General features: G+C 41.9%; 1 protein-coding gene across 1 annotated transcript; it reads left to right on the forward strand.

The window, feature by feature from the left end:
- Nucleotide 1: 1 nt before the first annotated feature.
- Nucleotides 2-25,275, forward strand: LOC127529164 (piggyBac transposable element-derived protein 4-like). Its single transcript, XM_051931988.1, has 4 exons — nt 2-19; nt 227-400; nt 510-523; nt 24,051-25,275. The coding sequence occupies exons 1-4, from the start codon at nt 2-4 to the stop codon at nt 25,273-25,275; spliced, it is 1,431 nt and encodes a 476-aa protein (XP_051787948.1).
- The last annotated feature ends 418 nt before the right edge of the window (nt 25,276-25,693 follow it).

Raw genomic sequence — 25,693 nt, forward strand, 5'->3', positions numbered from 1 at the left:
TATGGGGCATGAGATGAAGGTAAGTGCCTGCCATGGGAATGGGACAGCCAGTGACCATTTCACCTGTTTTGTGCGCACTTACCTCCTAGAAATTGAGGAGGGTGTTTGGGTTCTCTAAGAAAGTAAGAAGTCAGACGGGGAGTGCCGGTACTCCACCGATAAACTGGTACAGGCGGAACTAACAGGCTAAGTATCTGGCCACTCCACCAACTTGCTCTTCCTTTAGCTGGTAGAGGACCGGACAGAACATGCAGTGGAGAGCCACTTGCCTAATGGCTCCCAGTTGGTGTGCGGGAAAATTCAGAACCCGAGCATACTGCTGATTGAAACTGTTAACGGTGTGGGCGTATGGGAGCTGGGGAGAGTGCTCCACCCTATGAATTCTTTGTTGCAGGTCCTGGTAAGCTTGAGGACCCTGATCTCAGTGCTGGAAAGAATGGCCAAAGCATCGCTGAAGAGGACACAGAAGTATTTGAATGATTGCATTGTGGGACTCTTCACCCCTGTAGATGCAGCGATACAGGTAAGTGAGTCCTGTACCATACATAGGAATGGAACAACATGCGAATTGACCTTTGAACGTTCTGAACAGTGTTGAGTAGCAGGAGGTCTGACTGTTGACCAGGGCGTGATCATGCGGCGGGGGACGAGAGGGACTCGCTCAGTAGTGCCGGTGCTCGAAATGCTTGAAACCCTAAACCACCGACAATAACACACAAGACAATAGGGGTGCAGACAACACAGAGTCTCTCTTATTCCCACAGGGAGACCAATAAGGACCAATAAGGAGATCTGCGAAAGAGAGGGGGTTGGCACTGCCCTCTAACTCTTTATCATCTCTCTATGCAGAACAACTGAAGAATCCACACAATAACATTACTTATGGTTCCAACCCTTAGACCCCCACCTCTTTGTGATGTCACTTCCAGTTCCAGAATTCACCCATGACATCACTTCCTGCCACCAACTATATGTACTGCCTCCATTTCCCTTTTTTCTCAGTAACATTTTGAACACTAATTTCCTTTGCTTGTGCTACAGCATATGGGGGGACCCCCCCAAAAAAAAAAAAAAAACCTTTGACAGTGTTTGTGTCCTTATTTTACAGGAGGTTAGCAAGTACAGATATAAACCCTTGATGCATATTTTTAGGAAGTCGCTGTGCACTGGGAAATTCTGAAGGACTGGAAAATGGCAAATATTATTATAATATAATATATATATATATATATATATAAAGGGTGACCAGGCAGATCCAAGCAACTGTAGGCCAGTAAACTTAATATGCATCACAGGAAAATTAATGGAAGGAATTATTAGGGATAAGATGAGCAATGCATGGCAAGAACAGGAGTTTACTAAACAGCATGGGTTCAGAAAAGGGAGGTCGTGTTTTACTAACATGGTGGAATTCTATAAGAAGGCAACAAAAGGATACGATCAAAGTGGAGCAGATGATATTATTTATCTGGACTTTCAGAAAGCATTTGCTAAGGCGCCACATGAGAGGTTGGGCATCAAACTAATAGAAGTGGGAGTTCAGGGTGATGTTTGTAGATGGGTGCAGAATTGGCTCAGACACAGGAAGCAGAGGGTGATGGTGTGAGGAACCTCATCAGAACTGGCGGATGGTAAGAGTGGTGTTCACAGGGGTCAGTGTTAGGGCCGCTGCTATTTTTAATATATATAAATGATTTAGATAGGAATATAAGTGACAAGCTGGTTAAGTTTGTAGATGATACCAAGTTAGGTGGATTAGCAGATAATTTGGAATCCGTTATATCATTACAGAAGGACTTGGATAGCATACAGGCTTGGGCAGATGAGACTTAATGTCAGTAAATGTAAAGTATTACACATAGAAAGTAAAATGTTAGGTTTGAATACACAATGGGCGGTCGGAAAATCGAGAGTACCACCTTATGAGAAGGATTTAGGAGTCATAGTGGACTCTAAGCTATCGACTCCCCGACAGTGTTGAGAAGCCATTAAGAAGGTTATCAGAATGTCAGGTTATACAACATGATGTGTGGAGTACAAGTCACAGGAGGTTCTGCTCAAGCTTTATAACACACTGGTGAGGCCTCATCTGGAGTACTGGGTGCAGTTTGGGTCTCCAGGATACAAAAAGGACATAGCAGCACTAGAAAAGGTCCAGAGAAGAGCGACTGGGCTGATTCCAGGGCTACAGGGGATGAATTATGAGGAAAGATTAAAAGAGCTGAGCCTTTACAGTTTAAGCAAAATGAGATTAAGAGGTGACCTGATTGAAGTGTTTAAAATTATAAAGTGAATTAGTCCAGTGGATTGAGACTGTTACTGTAAAATGAGTTCATCAAGAACACGGGGACACAGTTGGAAACTTGTTAAGGGTAAATTTCACACAAACATTAGGAAGTTTTTCTTTACACAAAGAACCAGAGACACTTGGAATAAGCTACCAAGTAGTGTGGTAGACAGTAAGACGTTAGGGTCTTTCAAAACTCGACTCAATGTTTCTTTTGGAAGAAATAAGTGGATAGGACTGGCGAGCTTTGTTGGGCTGAATGGCCTGTTCTCGTCTATACTGTTCTAATGTTCTAAACATTTATTTATATAGCACATTTTCATACAAACAACGTAGCTCAAAGTGCTTTACATGATGAAGAAAGAGAAAAAAAAGACAGGATAAATAATTAAAATTAGGGAACACTAATTAACATAGAATAAAAGTAAGGTCCGATGGCCAGGGAGAACAGAAAAAACAAAACAAAAAAACTCCAGACGGCTGGAGAAAAAAATTAAATCTGTAGGGGTTTCAGGCCACGAGACCACCCAGCCCCATCTAGAGAACAGTGTCCCCGCTATCCAACAGGTAGACACTAGAAAGATTGGAAATAAATAGAAAGTGCAGCAATTAATGCCCTAAAATGGATACAAATTTTAAATTACATAAAATAATTAGAAAGGCATAGATACCTCCAACAATGCGTACAAATTGAACCTGGAAAACCTTTTCGGACCTCCTGAAGGCAGACGAGAGTAAAGAACTACACAGAAGAGAGAGGTATTACAGAGGATGGTGTTAAACAGCACTGAATATGTCCTTATATTTAATGTAGGCAAGACCGGGTGAACTATAAATCAACTGGCAATCCCAGGGCTTTGGAATGTCGAATTGGGAATAAGAACATTTCTAAAAAATTAACACAAAAAACAAAATTTACAGTGTGCACATTGTAACAAGACAGGACAATGTCATATTATTGAGTTAGAAAAAAAAAAAGTATTAAATGCAAATTGAGTCTTACTGAGACCAGAGTCCTCTCCGGTGAATGACAAAGATGGTGTCTCCTCCAGTTATGACGTGTGCTGGCAGAAAGAGGGGGGTCCACATGGTAAGACCCCAAAAGTGGCATTGAAGGAGAGCAGCTGTCAATCTTCCTTTCTACAGGAGGAAGGAAAGAGAGGCCATAATCAGACAGCACCAACCCCTGGATCGGAGGAGAATGACCAACACCAAATCCCTTAAACTGTCTCCGCAATACGCACATTATGACAACATGAAGTAAGTTACAAAACTAAGATTGATATCCCAAGGTCAAGTGATGACAAAAGTTTATTAGGAGAAGAAAAGAGAAATTGGAAAATATCAAGATAAACCAGGTAAAATAGGGAACAAATAACTGAGTTTTTGGTTTAGTTTTATGAATAAAAAGTTTCCTTCCTCTTGATGTCCTGTCTATTACCATCACTCCTGTGTGTTAACACAAGACTCTGCAAGGAGGAGGAAAATGTCATGACTGCTGGGTAAAGTTCACTGCTGTCAGTCACAGACACACAAGGCCATATTGAGAAATGACATTGATGTTGATGTTTAAAACAAAACCAGTGACTTGACAGTTTAAACTGGACTGACAACTGCCATAATAATGGAGCAGAAGAGGCGAACTGAGAACAAGAAGAGAGGAAAACTAGTGGTGTTTGTCATGTAAGAAATGTCTCCAAAGGTACTGCTCTTAGAGTTCTTCTTGAGTTCCCCGAGTTTGAAATCCAAGAACAGATTACACTTGTTGTTTTAAAAAAAATGTTTGATAAAGTTTAAACCCCCCCCCCCCCCTTCATGTTTTACTATTGAGCCCCCTACCTTTACCCTATAAAGACCCTGAAGATTTTCTTAGTACACTAAAGTCTCTTGAGCGTCATCCTCGTAGAGAGTAAGACTGAGCGATAGATTTGACATCTGGGGCTCCTGTACGTAAAGGGAAAATGTGTTTGTATTGTCAAGGCCAACAACTAAGACTATGGAGTTATATCTCCGAGATGATCTCCAAAATGGCTTCATTAGACCTCCAGCAGACCAGCATGTTTTCTTCTTGTTTAAAATATTGTTATTTACATTCTTTTTTAATTAATGATATATTATAGATGCATATTTTATTATACCTACTTAACTTTTATCAACATTTATCTAACTCTATATTTATTTTTCTAGTATCAGAATGTAGTTTATGTTAATTTTTTTTTGGTTTCAATAGATGTATTTTTCATATTTTCAATTCTTGTTTTCTTTTTTTTCACTTCTTCGCACCCCCCTAGGGGGCCGCCCCACAGATTGAGAACCACTGCAATATGTGATCCTTTGTGGAGAATTGCAGGGCAGTTTTCGGACTGAAAGTGTTGTTGATTTTGTCAAAATTTTCTAAAAAGATTGCGATATGCAAGCTTTCAAGGCAACTCAGTCCCCTTCTTCAGTCAAGATTACATTATCACAATCAATTACATCTCGCCTGAAGATGGGGCCTGAGTTGCCCCTAACTTTCAAAACTGAAATCTGAAACATCCCCACCAGTTGGTAAGACCTCATTTTTTTCTGTTTTGCACTGTCTTACACTCTTATACATTCTGGTTCTTCAATGGCACTTTATGGGTTCTTTTCTGGTTCTTCACAGAACGATTGCTTGACAAAGCCCATTTCATTCTAGGAAGGGTTCTCCGCATATGACGTTGGTTCTTTGGCTTTGTAAAATGTTCCAATATGTGTAAAAAAACCTGAAATCTTTTGTGTATGGTGGGCTACCTAGCAGGACACTAACAGAGTCCGTGTGACTGGACGTATGCAGTGAGTCCTTTTAAAATCATAAACCAACTGGTATTTCACAAATCTGCTCCCATCTATTCACAGTTATTTACTGTATGGAGCCTGTTACAGATCGAAATAAACAAAGGGTCATTCTGGAACTTTCATGAGGATGGGTCTGTTGGGAACTAAAATTGGTTCCCCTATAGCATCACTCTGAAGAGCCACTCTGGCGAGACGAGTCCAGCTGCAGACCACCTCAGCTCTGTGATTCAGTAGCTCAACTGGACAGCCAATCGGATTGCAGGTTTTTTGTCACTTGGTTACGTTGACTTGAGTCAGATAACTCAATCTTAACCGTAGTGTAACCAGGTGTTATCAGAGATGTATAAAATAAAGTGACAACCTCCTCAATGGACTGGAGCTCTGGAGGTCCGCAGCAGGAGTCTACTGCCTCGGGCACCTTGAGTTTTAAGAGTGTACAATGATGGCACTGGGATATGAAAACACGTGGGTGCCAGTACTGTTACTGACAAGTCATTTTAATCTTTGGCCCTCTGAACACTGCAGTGTGATAATTTGGTCCATTGACACAGCACATTATGCTCCATTGCCAAAGACCCCATCTGACAACGATGATACTGACATAAGGATACACGTGTGCTCCACTACATGTATGCTGAGCGAGAAGAAAGTTTACTGAGTCGTCTTATAAATGTATGTGGCTCTCTGGATGAGGCACGTGTGAAGATGAGCTCAGTTGACACAGCACAGTCTGCTCTACTGTTACTCTTTAATTATAAGGTATTAAAGGAGACGTCACTCTCCATGTTTTACATGTTTGTATCATATTCTCTACCTGATGATTCCCAGACCGCTACAATATTCTGCCATCTGCTGGAATATCTGTGCACTACAGGCAAAACAAAGCGTTTAAATGCTATTTTGGAAATCGGTCCCCTCGAGGTGGAAACGGAGACAAAATTTTTGGAGAAATCGTTGCTCTGTGTAAAAAGGCTTGTAGGGGTACAAATGTGTAACTTGTCTCATTTTATTTTATTTGATTTATTTATTTTTTGGTAGTGCACCGTAGAAGCAGTACAGGCTGGTCAGTGGTTTCTAATCCATCCCTATAATTCTTCCAAGGCGTTAAAATGGTCACTTTCACTAAATTTGCTTGTCAGGATAGTTCTGGAACTTACAAAATACTCTCTGAAAGATGCTGCGTCTAATATGTAGGAAAAAAAATCCCGAAGTCTTTAATATCTAGTAGGCGGCAGGACACCAACAGATTCAGAAAACTTGGACTTGTGTTATTGAATTCAGCGAGAGTCCTTTGAAAATCGGGAATTCATTTAGAAATTTAGTGCCGTCTGTTCATGTTTAGTGCTCGTTATGGATATAATAAAAGTTCTTTCGGGATCCTTCACGTTAATGGATCTTTTGGAAACCAAAAATGGTTCCCTATGGCATTGCTCTGAAGGACCACTCTGGACACTTAATTCTTAAGCGCAATATTTTCAGTCTTTTTCAAAGGAATACAATTACTGCAGACAATACATAAGTTCTGGAATAACTTTGATGGTATAATACACATATAGTCTGAAGTGCCTTGTATTTGCAAATGCATCAATTAATTTTTGTGCCCCCAAAAAAAAAACTCAATAGAGTACATCTGTACGTACTTTAACAGCTAATCTTGAATGACATTCCAATGGTTAATATTACACTCAATTCAAAACTTTCTGTAATGTAAATACAATCCCATCGAAGCTTACAAGCGTTACTATCCTTAACACAAAATTATGATGCGCAGTGACTCCTCGATGACAGCTGTGTGGAAGGCAGTTTGGCAATGTGGTGTTGTCTTAAACTGTGGAAGCCAGTGACTTAACACAGTGATCGTGGTTATTATAACTGAATCACAACTCGAAAACTAAAACTGTAATACTTTTTATAGTATTTTATCCACATTACTAACCGAGAATGGTAAACCGGATGGACGCAGGGACATCCGGCAATGGGCCGTGGACGCAAAAGACGTACTGCGCAGGCGCCCCCCCCCCCCCCCCCCTGCAAGCAACGGGAACCGGATGGAATGCAACGTAAAACAAGAAATGAGGCATCACGCACAGAAAAAAGGAGTCAGACCACAGACTACAGTCATAGCACACGAAACGTACACAAAAACGACGATTCAGACCCTCGACCACAGTAACATAAATAACAAATGACACACAAAGCCCCATTTCTAAATGAACCGTCCGAATTAAACATACGTCATCTCAACACGTTCACACTATGCAGCATAGGTAGATCTCATTACAATGAGGCACTATTAACCGTTCAACCGCAGAAAAGGCTCCATATTAACAGTGAGTGCGATCCTCCTTATTACTTATCCATATTTCTCACGCTCAAGAACAAACAAGTCATGAATTCACGATCCCGGGTACAAAACGATACGGCTCGGATAACGGGACCAAACACAATTCACACTATGTAGCATAGGTGGATCTCCTTACACCGAAGCACTATTAACCGTTCAACCGCAGAAAAGGCTCCATATTAACAGTGAGTGCGATCCTCCTTATTACTTATCCATATTTCTAACGCTGAAGAACAAACAATTCATAAATTCACGATCACGGGTACAAAACGATACGGCTCGGGTAACGGGACCAAACACACGAACCCACATGAAAAAAAACAATACACGTCGGCTACAACGCGCTTCTGAAACACTGGAAGAAAAAATGTCTCGGCTCCAAAAACGCAAAGCTCAACTAACACAGTTACAGAAACAAACCCAAATGGACAGACACACTGAATGTAGACGCATGCAGCGTGCGTCTCACAGTGCTGCATCGAAACAGGCACGGGTTCAAAACGAAACACCTCCCGTCATACAGAAATGGCAGCGAAGGGACAAAATAAATAAACGCAGACGTCTACACCACGCATCTGGAATGCCGGAAAACAAGCAGGCAAGGCTCCAAAAACAGAAAGCTTGACTGACCGACATACAAAAACGAGCAACACTCAATACAAACAATGCACGTAGTAGACTACAACGAGCTTCTCACACAGCACAGGCAAATCGATTACACCTCCAAAACAACACGTCGCAAATACTGGACGTACAACGACGCGCCTCTCAAACGGCACAAGCAAAACATACACGTCACGGACATCAATGACAGACACCTGCTAAACGCTTGTGCCAGTTAGCTGACAATGCGTTCAATAATGAGTCCGCTATTCAGGAAAAAATTCATTGGGATTAATGAATGTCATTTGCAATCATTGTCATTCACTTAACTTCCCTGAAGAAACAACTGGCAATACAAGTAATGAATTTACACGTTGTTGTCAAAACGGTCAAATTAGACTGCCTCCTTTACATTCATATCCTAAATATCTACAGAAGCTTCTAACTAACGATGTACCTGAAAGTGAAATCTTTATGAACTGCATTACATCCTACAAATCGATATCCACTATGAACATGAACAGTGGCACTGCACGTGACATCCGTCTTGCAAAACTGTTAATTATTGATGAATGTACAATGGCATCCAGTCACTTACTCAACACCATTCATAAACTTCTACAAACGTTGATGAATAATAATATTCCCTTTGGAGGAAAAGTACTTTTATTAGAAGGAAATTTTAGACAGTGCTTAGCTATTGTTCCACATGCCATGCGCTCGGCTATTGTTCAGTGCACCTTAAAATATGCAGACAATTGGCATTGCTTTCAAAAGATACACTTAGTACAAAACATGCGATGTCCAGATCCAGATCATAGCAATTGGTTATTACAACTGGGAGATGGTACACTCACCAATACAGATGGACTTCACCCAGATATTAGTACAATTCCTCAAGCCTTTATCTGCGACGACTTAGTTACAGAGATATTTGGAACAGCAATCTCATTAGACCAAATGCCCCTTTTAACACAACGCACTATATTATGTCCAAAAAATATTAATGTGGAAAACATAAATACTCAAGTCATTGCATTACTTCCTGGAGAGACACAACTCTTTCTAAGCTCTGACAAAGTTGACTCTGATCACAACAATAACCATCTTCATTGACCTTACAAGTTCTGACCTGGAATTACCTTTTACACTTAAACGGCGTGTACAAAGAAATTTTCCAATAACCCTTTACACTGTACCACACACTTTATTGTTTGCTTTCTATTTGCATCATCTACACCTTCACACTATTCTATATCTCATTCATACATCATGCTCTCTCTCATTTCCCAACACCAGGGGTTGGCGAGCGAAGCGAGCAGGGGGCGGAGCCCCCTAGTACAGAAATTAATCTGCAATAAATATTTTTTACACATTTACACAAGATCCAAATCTTAATATCTTTACTTTTTAGTATAACAGTTGCATTAATTACATAAAAGGACTCCCAGGGTTCTTCCCATCATGCACCTGTAGACTAAGCACTTTTGAGGAATTCTGTGAAGGTCGCCATTGAAATCGACGCTCTGCTTTGTATGCCCACTTGAAATGAAAAGTTGACTTCACTCTTGATGTGTACTAGTAAAGCAAATGTGGCGTCTATGTGTGTGTATCACTGGATGGATCCTGTATTTTTAAGCTATTAATTACATCGGCTGACATGCATTATAGAGTTTTTTATTTGTCCTGTTCTTTATATCGATTAGAAGAATTACACAGATTCGTTTTCCAATTGTGTCCGGTTTGGCCCTCTATTTTATTATGTCACACACATCATTTTAGCTAACATCTCCAGGAGTAGACTAATCTAGCATCTTGAATACTACGGCTTATTGTTTCCACTTTAAGCAATGATACGTCTCATCATTTAATTTACAAAATACCATAATATCAAAATTTAAATTTATCAACAAAAACGGCTTGTTCAGTTTTTAAAAGAGCTAAACGGTTAGAAAATGTAATGGCGATTTCTACTATTTTGTTGATTTTATTTTAATGTTTTTAACTCCGTCTGCAATTTCTCCGGCGCACAGTTGAAAGACGATGACGTCACCAGAGCAACGAATGAGGACGGCCGACCAGTGGGTCGCTGACATTGTCGCCCACATATGTTCGTGAAAGGTATGAATTTAAAAATATATGAAAATGAGGTAAAACTGAGAAGAGATAAGATCCGTCATCGGTGCAGGGTTTCAGTGTAGATAAAACTACAGACAGCAGTCACCGAGCTGCACGCGAAGGATCCTTCGAGTCAGTTGTGTGTTGTGCAGAGTCTGCTCGGGTCTTGACACCTTGGTCACGGATATAAGTGTCCGTGTGTACTTAGGTGGTCAGTCATACAGGGGGCATGGGGTCTGCGGGTTTTGGACGTGTTTTTTTCATGCTAATCCAGTCTTCCTTCAGTGAAAGGTGAAGGCAATTCGACTCTAAATGGCAGTTGCGTGTTCCCAGTATCGGCGCTAGCCCTTTGCTGCGGAATAACAGCGGGTTGTTGCTCGTCATCAGTCATGTTCCAGATAAAAAACGAGTAGTAGCGTGCAGCACGTAGCTCAACTTGTAAAACTGACACCAATAGTTACTAAAGTGTCCACAATAGCGGGAATATCCACGCCGTCGATAGAAATGCAAATTAATGTCCACAAACTTAACCAACCGCCGCTGCCACCAGTGTAAGAGCAAGTGTTGAGAGTCCGCTACTCTCCTTACTAGAATTCGGCGTCGGTACTTCTTGGCTTGCGGGCGACCTCGGTAGTTTAGCAGACTGAGTCTTCCATGTGTGGAAAGGCACAAAGAGATGGCCACCCCAATTTTGTGGACTATTTGCCAATTATATTTATTTCTTTAATAACACAACAGTGGAGATACAGCACTGAGCTACACAAGAACACTTCTCTTTTTTTCTATCTCCCTACTCCACCCACCAAATTTCTCCTCCCTTAAATAATCCATCAATTAACTTTATTGGAATTTCCTGACATGAACTCCTGCTTACATTTGCTTAGCATATGGGAATCTCATTTCTGACTCAACCTCAATTTCAAGTGCAGATGCCGGCTCTCTCTTGCAGGTGCGCCGCACGTTAACGAATTGGCAAGCTGCGAGGATACCGGCGTGTTAAGCTGAACAGCTGCGGAGGAGCCCCTACTGGCCATTATACAGCCTCACGTGTGCTCAGACATACCGCGCCTCACAGAGACGGCTCCGCGTTCGCGCTTCAGAGCCTTCAACACATAACGCTAAGCACCCTTCTTTGGAGCTGGCGTACTTTTACCCTTAAAGTTACAATGTTCGGTGTAGCGTCGAGGTCGCGCATATTATCACAGTTGGACTCGGGTGTCTCTAGTCAGTTGAATTGATGCAGAACCTGATATAAACTTCAGTTTGTCCACTAAAACATCTAATGGAAACGTTATACAGTCTATAACTTATAGTTGCTTCATACTTTGGCATCAGAAGGCCAATTTTCTGCAAAACAGAACTTGACACATCCTTAAAGGAAAACGAGACACGCGTAAGGCTGCACAACAGTAGTTTTCATGTAGCCTTCATGTTTGAACAAGCAGATAATGCAGGATAATAAAGGGAAAACTGGACAACACCGTTGAGAAATTCGTCGAACGCTGGAAAAATGAAACCTGCGTGTAGACGGGGGACACTAGGACCCAGGAGTATCTTAATCGTGTTTGTAGCAGCTATTTAAGATTAGGTGGTAGCCTTGTGGAGAAGCGGTTGGGTCTTGTAGTGGTACTGAATGAACCTTCTTTGCTACTCTCTAGTTTGTTGTTTTGTTTGGTTAAAGTTTTAATTTCTTTGTAAGATGTAAAATGTGTTAAATTTCATTAAGGTGAACCGTGGTGTCTGAGCACAGAACCCCAGAATGCAAATGTTCTATTTGTGTTTGGTCTGAAAAAGTGGGATGGGAACTTTGTTTTGTGAACAAGGCATGCTGGGTGCTGATGGCGGGTTCGAAATAAAAAAGCTGTTGTTTGTTGTTACCTAAAAGGTCTGCTTCTCATTATTTTGGCATAAAGCCCTCACGAACCACCACCTTTTCGGTGAGTAAGTAAAAGACAGAACAGTGGCGACGAGGATGGGATGGGGTTTGTTTTGCCAAAATAAATAGAATTGGTTTTACTTGACTTCGTCGATACAGCAGAAGGAAAACTTGAATAGAGACGTCATTTTTTTTTCTCAACGAGTTAAGCGGACCGGAGCAAACGCAATATGGCTTTTGGTAAGCCGGAAGATTTTCACTTCGAAGAAAGTGAGGAAAGTTTCGAAGCCTATTTAGAGAGGCTATAGAAATATTTTGAAGCTAATGGTCACCAACGCACGGATGAAAAGACGAAAGCTGTATTTTTAACAATAATAGGAAAGAAAGCACATATTTGCTAATGGACTTATGTGCGCCATTGAAACCATCCCAAAAGACATTTCCGGAGCTCGTAGAGTTTTTGAAAAAACACTACGTGCCGAGAACAAATTTTATTGCCGAGAGATGCAGGTTCCATGCTAGAAATCAACTGGATGGAGAATCAGTGAGCGAGTATGTCGCTATTCTGAGAAAGTTAGCAGCAACCTGCAAATTCGGAACTTTTTTGGATGAAGCACTGCGTGATAGATTCGTATGTGGCGTTAAAAGCACAGAGCTGAGGGACAGGTTGTTGAATGCAGCGCACAACAAAGATTTGACTTTAGCCCTGGCAATTGAAATGGGATTAGCGTACGAAGTAACAAAGAACAGTGCGCAACAATTTGCTCAGAGGACGCTTAAAACTAACATCTTAAAAAACAAGTTGACCATGAAAACTAAAGGTTTTGGAAAGAAACCGGAGGTCACAGAGAAAGCGTGTTATCGATGCAATGGCAAGGGTCACCTACCTGATAACTGCAGATATAAGGACATGGAGTGCCGTGAGTGCAAGAAGAGAGGGCATATCGCTCGTGCATGCCAGGAAGGCCAAAATAATAAACCTGCAAAGTGGACAAGGCACCTGGATATTGCTGAAACAGACACCACCTATGCAGCGTTTCAGCGAATGTCGGAACCTTCGCGAAGGATACAGGCTGGACCGCTCGTTGGTGGGGCGTCTCAGCACAGGGACGCTGAAAGGCTTTTCTTAAAGCAGTTTGAGATACAAGGACAAGAAGCTGATTAGACAATAGACTACAGCCCGGTTTTTGAAGGTGACATACGAGGAATCTGTGGCAGAGCGAAGGGCGCTCAGCAGGCTCCTATCAATTATGGAGAATCTACTGCATCCACTTAATAGTATCATCTCCAGACAGAAGAGCAGCTTCAGCGACAGACTGCTGTCACTGTCCTGCTCCACTGACAGATTGAGGAGATCGTTCCTCCGCCATACTATGCGACTCTTTAATTCCACCCGGGGGGGTAAACGTTAACATTTAACATTATACATAGTTATTGTCTGTTTTTTCACCTGCATTATCTTTCTTTAATTTAATATTATTTATTGTATCAGTATGTTGCTGCTGAAGAATGTGAATTTCCCATTGGGATTAATAAAGTATCTATCTATCTATCTATCTATCTATCTATCTATCTATCTATCTATCTATCTATCTATCTATCTATCTATCTATCTATCTATCTATCTATCTATCAAGTTATTTTCTTTAGAGACTACCAGAGACAGTAATAAGCCCTACTATGTATATATGTGAATATAAATGGTGTCAGAGTGAAAATGGAGATCGATACAGGTGCTGCTGTACCAGTCATTTCTGAGAAACTGTATAATTGTAAATTTAAAAAGATAACCTTAAGCCCTGCCAACTGTAATTTAAAGACTTATAGTAATGAAATGCTTTCTCTAAAAGGAAAAATCACTGTTTTGGTTAAATGTAAAGAATGTGTAAAAAAATTAGACTTACTGGTGGTTAAAGGAAACGGGCCAGCATTGATGGGTAGAGACTGGATTAGTTGCTTAAGGTTAGACTGGTCTCATGTAAACAAGGTCACCAGTGAAACTGTGGCAGAGTTGTGTGATGGGTACTCCACAGTTTTTCACTGTATATTAGGAGCATTTAAGGGAATCAAAGCCAAGCTTTTTGTTGAGGATGGTGTGGTACCAAAATTTTGTAAGCCATGCACAGTGCCATACACGCTACGTGAGGCAGTAGAAAGGGAGCTGTCTAAATTACAGGATGAAGGTGTTATTTGCCCCATTAGTTACAGTGAGTGGGCGGCCCCAATTGTTTGTTTTCCAAAGAAAGATAATACTGTGAGAGTCTGTGGAGATTATAAGGTAACGATCGACCCGGGTTTGGAGATAGAGCAGTACCCTTTGCCTAAAATGCAAGATTTATTTACAAGACTGCCAGGGGGTTAACAGTTCACAAAACTTGATTTGTCACAAGCATATCAACAGGTGGAGCTAGAAGAAGGCTCAAAAACCCTACCTTACCATAAATACACATAAAGGCTTGTTCATATATAATAGGCTTCCATATGGGGTTGCTAGTGCCCCTGCACTTTTTCAGAAAATCATGGACCAAATATTACAAGGCCTAGATGGTGTAATATGTTATCTGGATGATATATTGATAACAGGAAGGGACTTGGAAGAACATTTGAGAAACCTGGAGGAAGTGTTGAAATGGGTGCAGAGGTACAATCTGAGAGTAAAGAAAGAGAAGTGTTTCTTCTTGCAGAATAGTGTGTCTTACCTAGGGCATGCTATAGATGCTACAGGTATTCATCCCTTAGATGTGAAAGCTCCAGTTCCAAATAATATCACAGAGCTTTGGTCTTTTTTGGCTTTGTTGAATTACTATGGCAAATTCATTCCTCACTTATCCACTATTATACAACCTATGACAGCATTGCTGCAAAAAGGTGTGAAATGGAATTGGACAGAGGAATGCCAGAGTTCATTTAATGAGGCCAAATTACAGTTGCAGTCTAACAGCGTCATAGTGCATTATGACCCACAATTGCCCCTTATTTTAGTTTGTGATGCATCACCTGTAGGTGTAGGTGCAGTAATTTCTCACAAAATGAAGGATGGCACTGAGAGGCCAATAGCATTTGCTTCCCGAATGCTAACCAAAACCGAGAAAAATTACTCTCAAATTGAAAAGGAAGCTTTAGGACTTGTATTTGGAGTCATGAAGTTCCATGATTATTTGTTTGGCCGAAAATGTATATTGGTAACAGATCATCAGCCGTTATTAAAGATTTTGGGACCCAAGACGGGCATACCCACACTTGCTGCTGCTAGAAGGCAAAGATGGGCACTTATTTTGGCCGCTTATACTTGTGAAATTAAATACATAAAATCAGAACAGCATAGTAATGCAGATGCATTATCCCGTTTACCCCTGTTGGATTCAAATAAGGAACTGAAATCAAATCCAGTATATAGAGTAAGTTTTCTAGATAAATTGCCACTTACTGCAAAAGACATTGCACATGAAACTGACAGAGACCCTGTGCTGAAAAGGGTAAAACAGCTTGTATTATGTCGTTGGCCAAATTTCCAGGCAGATGACACTTTAAAGCCATATTTTACAAGAAAATGGGAACTTACTATTGAAGATGATTGTATTCTGTGGGGTCTTTGAGTGGTGGTACCTCAGAAGTTACAAATTAGGCTACTGGCAGAAAAGCATGAACACCACTGGAGGATTGTAAAGATGAAGGCACTAGCCAGAAGTCTGTTTTGGTGGCCTGATTTAGACAGACACATTGAGAATGAAGTGAGTCAATGTGATATCTGCAAGCAACAGAGGAATATGCCAGCTTTGGCACCTGGAAGTGGGCTTCAAGCCCATGGGAGAGAATTCATTTGGATTTTGCTGAGGACCATAAACAGATGTTTTTAGTGGTTATGGATGCATATGCAAGGTGGCCATAGATAATCCATATGCCAGCTACAACCACAACTAAGACAGTGGAAGCTCTGAGGAGTTTGTTTGTGCCGTGAGGGTTGCCACAGGAAGTAGTCACAGATAATGGGCCTCAGTTTACATCAAAAGAGTTTGACTCTTTTTTAGAATTAAATGGAGTTAAACATATCAAATCCCCAGCATATCACCCTGCCACTAATGGTTTGGCTGAGCGGCTAGTTCAGACCTTTAAAAAATCTATAGCAAAGAATAGGGCACTGGGTGTCATGTCGCTTGGTCACTGTATTGCCAGTTTTTTATTTGGCTATCGAAATACGCCTCATGTACATACTAACAAAACACCAGCAGAGCTGTTTTTGAAAAGGCAAGTGCGTACCCGATTGTCCCAAATTAAACCTGAGTTTTCACATAGAATGCAGCTGGAAGGTTTAAACAAAACAGGTGGATCCCAGAAGCTTAGATTTTTTGTTGTTGGGCAAGATGTCTTGGTAAGAAATTACAGGGGAGGGGAAAAATGGTTAAGTGGTGTAATTTCAGAAGTGTTGGGTCCTGTTACTTATATGGTTCAGGTTGATGGGAAACGTGTAAAAAGGCACGTAAATCAGTTGTTAAATACAAAACTAACACTGAATGGTGAAATTGGCATGGAGGAGGCTGATTTAGACCAAACTGGAGGATCTCTGGATATCGATGATATTGAGATGAACATTGTAGAGGACACCCAACACAGACAAAAGTCAGTGCAACATGGAAACCGGTACTATGCAAGTGCCTCCACCTGAACCTCCACCACAGGTGGATTCACAAGTTCGCCCAGTTCACATAAGGCGGGCACCACAGAGGTTAGATTTATGAAAATTGTTTTGGAGTTCTTATTAAAAAAAAAAAAAGAATTTGGTAACTGTTTTACTGAGCTGTCAATGTAATTTAAGGAGACTGTTTTCTGGATTACTGTTCATCCTGGGTTTAGTATTTACAGGGGAGGAGCTGTGGTGTCTGAGCACAGAACCCCAGAATGCAAATGTTCTATTTGTGATTGGTCTGAAAAAGTGGGATGGGAACTTTGTTTTGTGAACAAGGCATGCTGGGTGCTGATGGCGGGTTCGAAATAAAAAAGTTGTTGTTTGTTGTTACCTAAAAGGTCTGCTGCTCATTATTTTGGCATAAAGCCCTCACGAACCAGAGAACACTGATTACTGTATCTGCATTTTATTTGTGGCTTATTTGTTTGGTAAGTGTTTTTGTTTCATTGTTTGACTTGTATGATTGTTTGTTTTAGTAGTGTTACTGGCTAATTAAATAGTTATATTGGATGTTCATGAAATGTTTAGTTTGAATGTTGTGTGTGTGTGTGTGGTGGGGGGGAGGTGTTTGATTGTCTTGGGTGACACTAGACATGGCAATTTGGATTTTGCACCCACCCAGGGCCATCTTAACGTATGGGCACGTGGGGCATTTGGCCTGGGTTCCAATGCTAATTTAAAGGGTGGTCCAGATCTAACTATGCAACTTTTAATGTAATAATTGCATAGTTAGGTCTGGACCACCCAATATGTATGTTGTGACTTGCTGAGTGGTTATGTAGGTAGGGGCCCCAGTGCACTGCTTTGCCTGGGGGCCTGTAATGCTGTTAAGATGGTCTTACATCCACCCACTTGGCAGCCTGGCTTTGTGGGTCACACTAGGTTGAAGTGAATTTTGTGTGGTGTGTGTAGTTTTTCATATAGTTTTCTTTTACTGTTACAATTGTTTTTTTCACTCTTTCAGACCCTAGTATTTAAATATCTGAATAACCCTGCCTGATCAGACCCCTAGGGTGATGGTCCAACTTATTCTAGTTATTGCTTAAAGTTTATTGAACAGACAATAGTTGGCAAAACCCACATAACGCTGTGCTTTGTTTAAATTCTCAGGGACCTTGCGCTTCAAAATCTTCAACATTTTTAATTCATTTATACTTAAGAACACACTGCAAAATTTCATACATTCATAAAATATGATCTGTAAGATTACAGTTTTATAAATAAATAGCTTTTACATAGATCTAATTTGAGCATGCTTGTCAGAATTGGGGAATTGAACGTGATAATCAGCAGGGAGGGGTTGAGAGCAAGCGCGGCCCACTACCATTATAAACAATTTGAACTTGTGACCCGCCAGAGCAGGCCATGTTGAGAAACACTGGCCTAGACAACAATTTGAAGACAGCAGGTGTGAAGGCCAATCTATAGGGCATCACCTCACAGTATTCATAAAGTCCAAAGGCGGTGTTGAATATAAGGTTATACACACTCGAAATATTAGTTTTACAAGAAATTGTGTAAAAATGAAATCAATGGAGAAGTCATTTGTTTTATAATTTTTAATTGAGGTCCTGATAAACAATGCACAGGTGTAAATAACCATCCTTCTTTTAAACAAAGAATAAACATCCCAGTGGCCTGCTGAAAGTTCAATGAAGCTATTTTGGAAATCATCTCTAATACATTTCTTGATAATATTTGTCTCTGGCCTTAACAATATGTAAAGCCTTTCCCTTTTTGTACTGGAGCTCCAAATGACAAATCTGTCGCTCCATCATACTCTCTATGAGGGTGGCACTCAAGAGACTTTGGTTTACTAGAAGCCTCTTTGGAGTCTTTATTTGGCAAAGGATGTTGCCCCAAGATTCAATTTCTCTGGTGTACCAATATGTTCTAAGATTATGAAGTTTCACCTAGGGAAACTCGAGAAGAACTCGAAGAACCTTAATCTTGAAGAAATTTCTCATGGGACAGGCACCAGTACATTTCTCCCTCTTTTTGTTCTCAGTTTGCCTCTTCTGCCCTGTTATTATGGTAGTTGTTAGTCCAGTCTACATTTTCAAGTTGCTGGTTTTGTTTCAAATAGAAACGTGGCCTCATTCAGGGGGATGATTTCCTGATATGGTCTTGTCTGTCTGTAACTGTGACAGGAGTGAACTTCACCAAGTGGTCATGACATTTTTGTATTTGCAGCAAAGACTGCGCATAGTGGCTTTGTCTTTAAATCACAGGAGTGTTGGAAATAGACCTGGGCATCAAGAAGAAGGACTGTTTTATTTATACAACCAGTACAACCATGAACTAGTCTGTTATTTTTTCTCTATCTGGGTAATTATGGCTGGCATATTTTGATATTTTCCAATTTTCTTTCTCTCCAGTCATAGAATACTTTGGCCACTAGCAAATGTCTGTATTGTTTTCTTGTAATCCTTTTCCATTCTAAAAGGGTCTTCATCACTGTAAATTATACTGTACTTTCCGCCATGTGGTGTCAATGTTTCTGCCATGCTCCTCGTAGGCATTTCCCATGGAGCAATTTTGTTTCATCTTTCTCTGTGTAAACACTTAAAAAGTACACTTGGCTGGCATCTTTATCCATGTCAACTTTACAAGATCAAGACATATTACAGCTACTTACAGGTATTTGTAGAATTAAGTGATTTGTTCTGCTTCACACTGTGATGTAAAGGTATGAATTCCAGGAACCTTATGATTCAAAGTCCACATCTCCAGCCACTTCTCCATAATGCCTGCTTTGCTTAAAAAATCCATCAGTACTTTGTGGTTATGTCGATCTTGAGAATGTATCGAGGATCTCTACTGATTGATGATCTTCAAGTGTAGTTTATGAGTTACTATGAAGTTCTTGCCATCATTAGACCTTGGCTATGAAGATGCATAGTTTTGTAAATTATTTAATGTGTATGTAGTTTGTGTGTGTGTATTGATTTATTTATAATATTTATCCATATTTATCCATTTTCCAACCCACTATATCCTAACTACAGGGTCTCGGGGGGGTCTGCTGGAGCCAATCCCAGCCAACACAGGGTGCAAGGCAGGAAACAAACCCCGGGTGGGGCGCCAACCCACCACAGGACACACACACACACCCACACACCAAGCACATACTAGGGACAATTTAGAATTGCCAATGCACCTAACCTGCATGTCTTTGGAGTGTGGGAGGAAACCAGAGTACCTGGAGGAAACCCACGCAGACACGGGGAGAACATGCAAACTCCACGCAGGGAGGACCCGGGAAGCGAACCTGGGTCTCCTAACTGCGAGGCAGAATCGCTACCCACTGCTGCGCCACCATACCTATATATATATATATATATATATATGGTTGAAATAGTTTACTGTCAAATAAATGCAAAGAGTACATGACACGTGTTTCTCCCTCATTCTGGGCTCATCAGGTGTACACACTCCACTGCACTCCCTTTCGGGAATCGAACCTCGGACGTCAGCGTCAGAGGCGATGCCCATAACGTTGCGCCACGGCGTGTGGTTCTTTTATTTGACAGCATGTAGATCGGGGTAATTACATTCACGGCATTCGTAGTCTGTGTCACAATCTGATTGTATGATAGATAGATAGATAGATAGATAGATACTTTATTAATCCCAATGGGAAATTCACATTCTTCAGCAGCAGCATACTGATACAATAAATAATATTAAATTAAAGAATGATAATAATACAGGTGAAAAAAACAGACAATAACTATGTATAATGTTAAATATTAACGTTTACCCCCCCTGGTGGAATTAAAGAGTCGCATAGTTTGGGGGAGGAACGATCTCCTCAATCTGTCTGTGGAGCAGGACAGTGACAGCAGTCTGTCGCTGAAGCTGCTCTTCTGTCTGGAGATGACATTATTTAGTGGATGCAGTGGATTCTCCATAATTGATAGGAGCCTGCTGAGCGCCCTTCGCTCTGCCACAGATGTTAAACTGTCCAGCTCCATGCCAACAATAGAGCCTGCCTTCCTCACCAGTTTGTCCAGGCGTGAGGCGTCTTTCCTCTTAATGCTGCCTCCCCAGCACACCACTGCGTAGAAGAGGGCGCTCGCCACAACTGTTTGATAGAACATCTGCAGCATCTTATTGCAGATGTTGAAGGAAGCCAGCCTTCTAAGGAAGTATAACCGGCTTTGTCCTTTCTTGCACAGCGCATCAGTATTGGCAGTCCAGTCTAATTTATCATCCAGCTGCACTCCCAGATATTTATAGGTCTGCACCATCTGCACACAGTCACCTTTGATGATCACTGGGTCTATGAGGGGTCTGGGCCTCCTAAAATCCACCACCAGCTCCTTGGTTTTGCTGGTGTTCAGGTGTAGGTGGTTTGAGTCGGACCATTTAACAAAGTCATTGATTAGGTCCCTATACTCCTCCTCCAGCCCATTCCTGATACAGCCCACGATAGCAGTGTCATCAGCGAACTTTTGCACATGGCAGGACTCCGAGTTGTATTGGAAGTCCGATATATATAGGCTGAACAGGACCGGAGAAAGTACAGTCCCTTGTGGCGCTCCTGTGTTGCTGACCACAATGTCAGACGTGCAGTTCCCAAGACGCACATACTGAGGTCTGTCTTTAAGATAGTCCACGATCCATGCCACTAGGTATGAATCTAATCCCATCTCTGTCAGCTTGTCCCTAAGGAGCAGAGGTTGGATTGTGTTGAAGGCACTAGAGAAGTCTAGAAACATAATTCTTACAGCACCACTGCCTCTGTCCAAGTGAGAGAGGGATCGGTGTAGCATATAGATGATGGCATCTTCCGCTCCCACCTTCTCCTGATATGCAAACTGCAGAGGGTCAAGGGCATGTTGAACCTGTGGCCTAAGGTGGTGAAGCAGCAGCCTCTCCATGGTCTTCATCACATGTGATGTCAGAGCAACAGGCCGAAAGTCATTCAGCTCACTAGGACGTGATACCTTTGGGACTGGGGTGATACAAGATGTTTTCCAAAGCCTCAGGACTTTCCCCTGTTCCAGGCTCAGGTTGAAGATGCGCTGTAGAGGACCCCCCAGCTCCGATGCACAGACCTTCAGCAGTCGTGGCGATACTCCATCTGGACCCGCTGCTTTGCTGGCACGAAGTCTCCTCAGCTCTCTGCTCACTTGCGCTGTTGTTATTATGGGTGGGGATGTTTTTCCTATGCTGGTATCAGCAGAAGGATGTGTGGAGGGTGCAGTACTCCGAGGTGAGAGTGAGAGTGGGTTAGGGTGGTCAAACCTGTTAAAAAAGTTGTTCATTTGGTTTGCTCTCTTCACGTCTCTCTCAGTGGTGGTACCCCGCTTCGAGCTGCAGCCAGTGATGATCTTCATCCCATCCCACACTTCCTTCATGCTGTTATTCTGCAACTTCTGCTCCAGCTTTCTCCTGTACTGCTCCTTCGCCGCCCTGAGTTGGACTCGGAGTTCCTTCTGCACGCGCTTGAGCTCATGCTGATCACCGTCTTTAAAAGCCCTTTTCTTCTGATTCAAAAGGCCCTTGATGTCACTTGTAATCCATGGCTTGTTGTTAGCATAGCAGCGTACAGTTCTTACTGGAACTACAATGTCCATACAGAAGTTGATGTAGTCAGTAGTGCAGTCAACAACTTCCTCAATGTTCTCATTATGAGATCCCTGCAGGATATCCCAGTCTGTGGTTCCAAAAAGTTCTCTCAGAGTATTCTCAGCCTCCGGGGTCCACTTCCTGAATGATCGTGTGGTTACAGGTAGGACTCTAACTTTTGGTTTATAGTGAGGCTGAAGCTGAACCAGGTTATGATCTCCTTTCCCAAGCGCAGGCAGCGGGGTGGCGCTGTATGCGTCTTTAACGTTTGCATACAGTAAATCAATAGTCTTATTTCCCCGGGTGTTACAGTCCACATACTGGGAGAATGCAGGCAATGTTTTGTCCAGCGTCACATGGTTAAAGTCTCCAGCGATTAGCACAAGTGCCGCGGGGTGCTGCGTTTGTAACTTAGCAACAGCGGAATGGATGATGTCACTCGCTGACTCCACGTCTGCCCGAGGAGGAATGTACACGATGACAACAATGACATGTCCAAACTCTCTGGGCAAATAGTATGCGTGTACTCTTTGCATTTATTTGACAGTAAACTATTTCAACTATTCTATGATCTGCTCCTCACAAACTGAGGGCACCGTGGCGGATGTTAGCAGATTGCTGGCCAACCACAAACGTTACCTGGTAGGTAACCACCCATACAATCAGATTGTGACACAGACTACGAATGCCGTGAATATATATATATATATATATATATATATATATATATATATATATATATAGTGGAACGAGCACCAGACACAGACAGGCAAACATGGTATTATGCACCACCACACGTTTATTTACAATCCACAGTGCACACAGACAAACCCCAAGACTCCCCCAAACTCCAGGCTTCTCCCTGAGCCTTCTCTCTCTCTCTCTCTCTTCAGGCTCGTCCTTCTCCTCACCTGACTCCAGCCCTCAATGAAGGGAGGCGGCCCCTTTTATAGGTGGCCGGCTGGGTACCACGCCCAGCCACGTGCCACAATATATATATTTATATATATATAGTGGATGCTAGGTGGCACTGTTGCCCCTTTAACCTTCCTCTTGTGTTAGGGTCTGCACCGACCCGTTTTAAATTTTAAATGCATACAAGAATCACATAAATTTGTTTATTGCATCAAGGCTTTTTGACTTTGTCAGGATCCTCTATTTCAACAAAATAAAGCAAAAAAATATATTTTTACTAAATTATAAAATGCTCTGGTTGAAATTATGACCTTTGTGTTGTTAGGGTCATTTTCGACCCAGTTATGATAATACGATGATAAAGCAATAATTCGAGCCAAAACTGAAATCCTAAGTGCACTGTCAGCGGACACACTGACAACCAGCTCCTCTCCTAATCATGTGAGCTTTCTCATTTTGCGTGGCTTTCCAGTATACCTGCACAAAAACAAAACAAAGACAGGCCTGTCCAGACATGTGAGGTGAATTCACTCATTTGAGTGGCCATTTGACTGACTTGCAGAGTGCACATTTACAATTTGCAGCATGCAAAAATGAGAAGAAGATTTACAGTGAGCCAAATTCTGGATCATATTTTTGGTGAAAATGAAGGAGAGGACACAGAGCAGCATAGCGATTCAGATGAGCAGGTTTCTAAGGAGGAAGACACAGACACATCTGATAAGTCAGATGAGGAGGTCACTGGTGCTGAAGCTGCTCCTGCTGAAAGATTCAAGTCCAAAAATGGTAAGATCTTGTGAAGCTCAGTACCTCATGATGTACATGGCAGGGCAGCTGCTGCAAATGTCATCAAAATGACCCCTGGAATCACAAGGTTTGCTCTGACCAGAGTCAGTGACATCAAAACATGTTTTGAGCTATTTATGCTATTGTCACTAAAAAGAATCATCATTCCTATGACGAACCTTGAAGGAAAAAAAGTCCATGGCGACATGTGGAAAGACATTGATGAGGAATACCTGGATGCTTTCATTGGTGTTCTTCTTCTTGCTGGAGTGTACAAATCCTGCAATGAGGCCACTGATAGTCTATGGGACGCATCAACAGGCAGAAATATTTTCCGGGCAACAATGTCACTTCAGACATTTCAAACGATATCAAGAGTCCTCAGATTTGACAACAGAGAGACCAGAGTGAGATCTGACAAGCTTGGTCCCATCAGGGATGTCTGGGAGAGATGGGTGCAGCTCCTTCCGCTGATGTTCAACCCAGGGCCAGAGGTGACAGTGGATGAACATCTTGTCCCTTTTCGAGGAAAATGCCCCTTCCAGCAATACATACCCAGTAAACCAGGGAAATACGGCATAAAAATCCGGGCAGCCTGTGACGCAAGAACCAGCTATGCCTGGAATCTACAGATTTACACAGGCAAAGCTGCGAGTGGCATCCCTGAGAAAAATCAAGGAAAACGTGTGGTCCTTGATATGACCACTGGACTGCAGGGTCACAATATCACTTGTGACAATTTTTTTACCAGCTATGACCTCGGACAAGAAATTCTCAAGAGGAAACTTACCATGGTGGGAACAGTGAAGAAAAATAAACCTGAGTTGCCTGCTGAAATCTTGCAGGTGAAGGGCAGGGCTCCACTTTCCTCAAAGTTTGCTTTTACAGACACCAGCACTGTTGTCTCATATTGTCCAAAAAGAAACCGGAATGTGATACTCATGTCTACTCTTCACAAAGACGCAGCTGTATCATCAGGAAGTGACAAAAAGCCGACAATTATCCACGACTATAACAAAAACAAAGGAGGAGTGGACAATCTGGACAAGCTGACAGCCACATACACATGCCAGCGAATGACCAGAAGATGGCCAATGGTTGTGTTTTACAACATCCTTGATGTGTCTGCATATAATGCATTTGTGTTGTGGAGCCACATCCACCAAGGGTGGAACTCAACCAAAAAAAATAAGCGGAGACTGTTTCTTGAGGAGTTGGGAAATTTCCTTGTCAAGCCACACATTAGGCGAAGGGAACGGGTGCCCTGAGACTCAGACGCTGCACCCTTTGTCAGACAGCTGCAGAGCTCACCCAGCACTCCATCCTCACCATCACCAACACAGAGAGAATCTACATCAGCATCCTCCTCAGCCAGCCCTGCCTCAACACCAACCGAAACAGCCCCAACCCCAGTCAGGCCGCCTGATTCGAAAAGAAAGAGGTGTCAGGTCTGCCCAAGCAGTAAGGACAGAAAGACAAATGTATTGTGTTTCAACTGCAAGAAATATCTCTGCAAAGAACACTCAAAAAGTGTCACTTTTTGCCACACATGCCTCTAAACACACACATAAACAAGCATGTTCTTGCACACAGAGGTTTTTACTCTGATTTAGCTTTGTATTAGTTTTGGAACTTGTAATTGATTTCTATTTGTTTGATTTTCTTGATTGGTTTTTGTTTATTTGA

Source organism: Erpetoichthys calabaricus, chromosome 1, assembly GCF_900747795.2.
Source record: "Erpetoichthys calabaricus chromosome 1, fErpCal1.3, whole genome shotgun sequence".
Taxonomy (NCBI): Eukaryota; Metazoa; Chordata; class Cladistia; order Polypteriformes; family Polypteridae; genus Erpetoichthys; species Erpetoichthys calabaricus.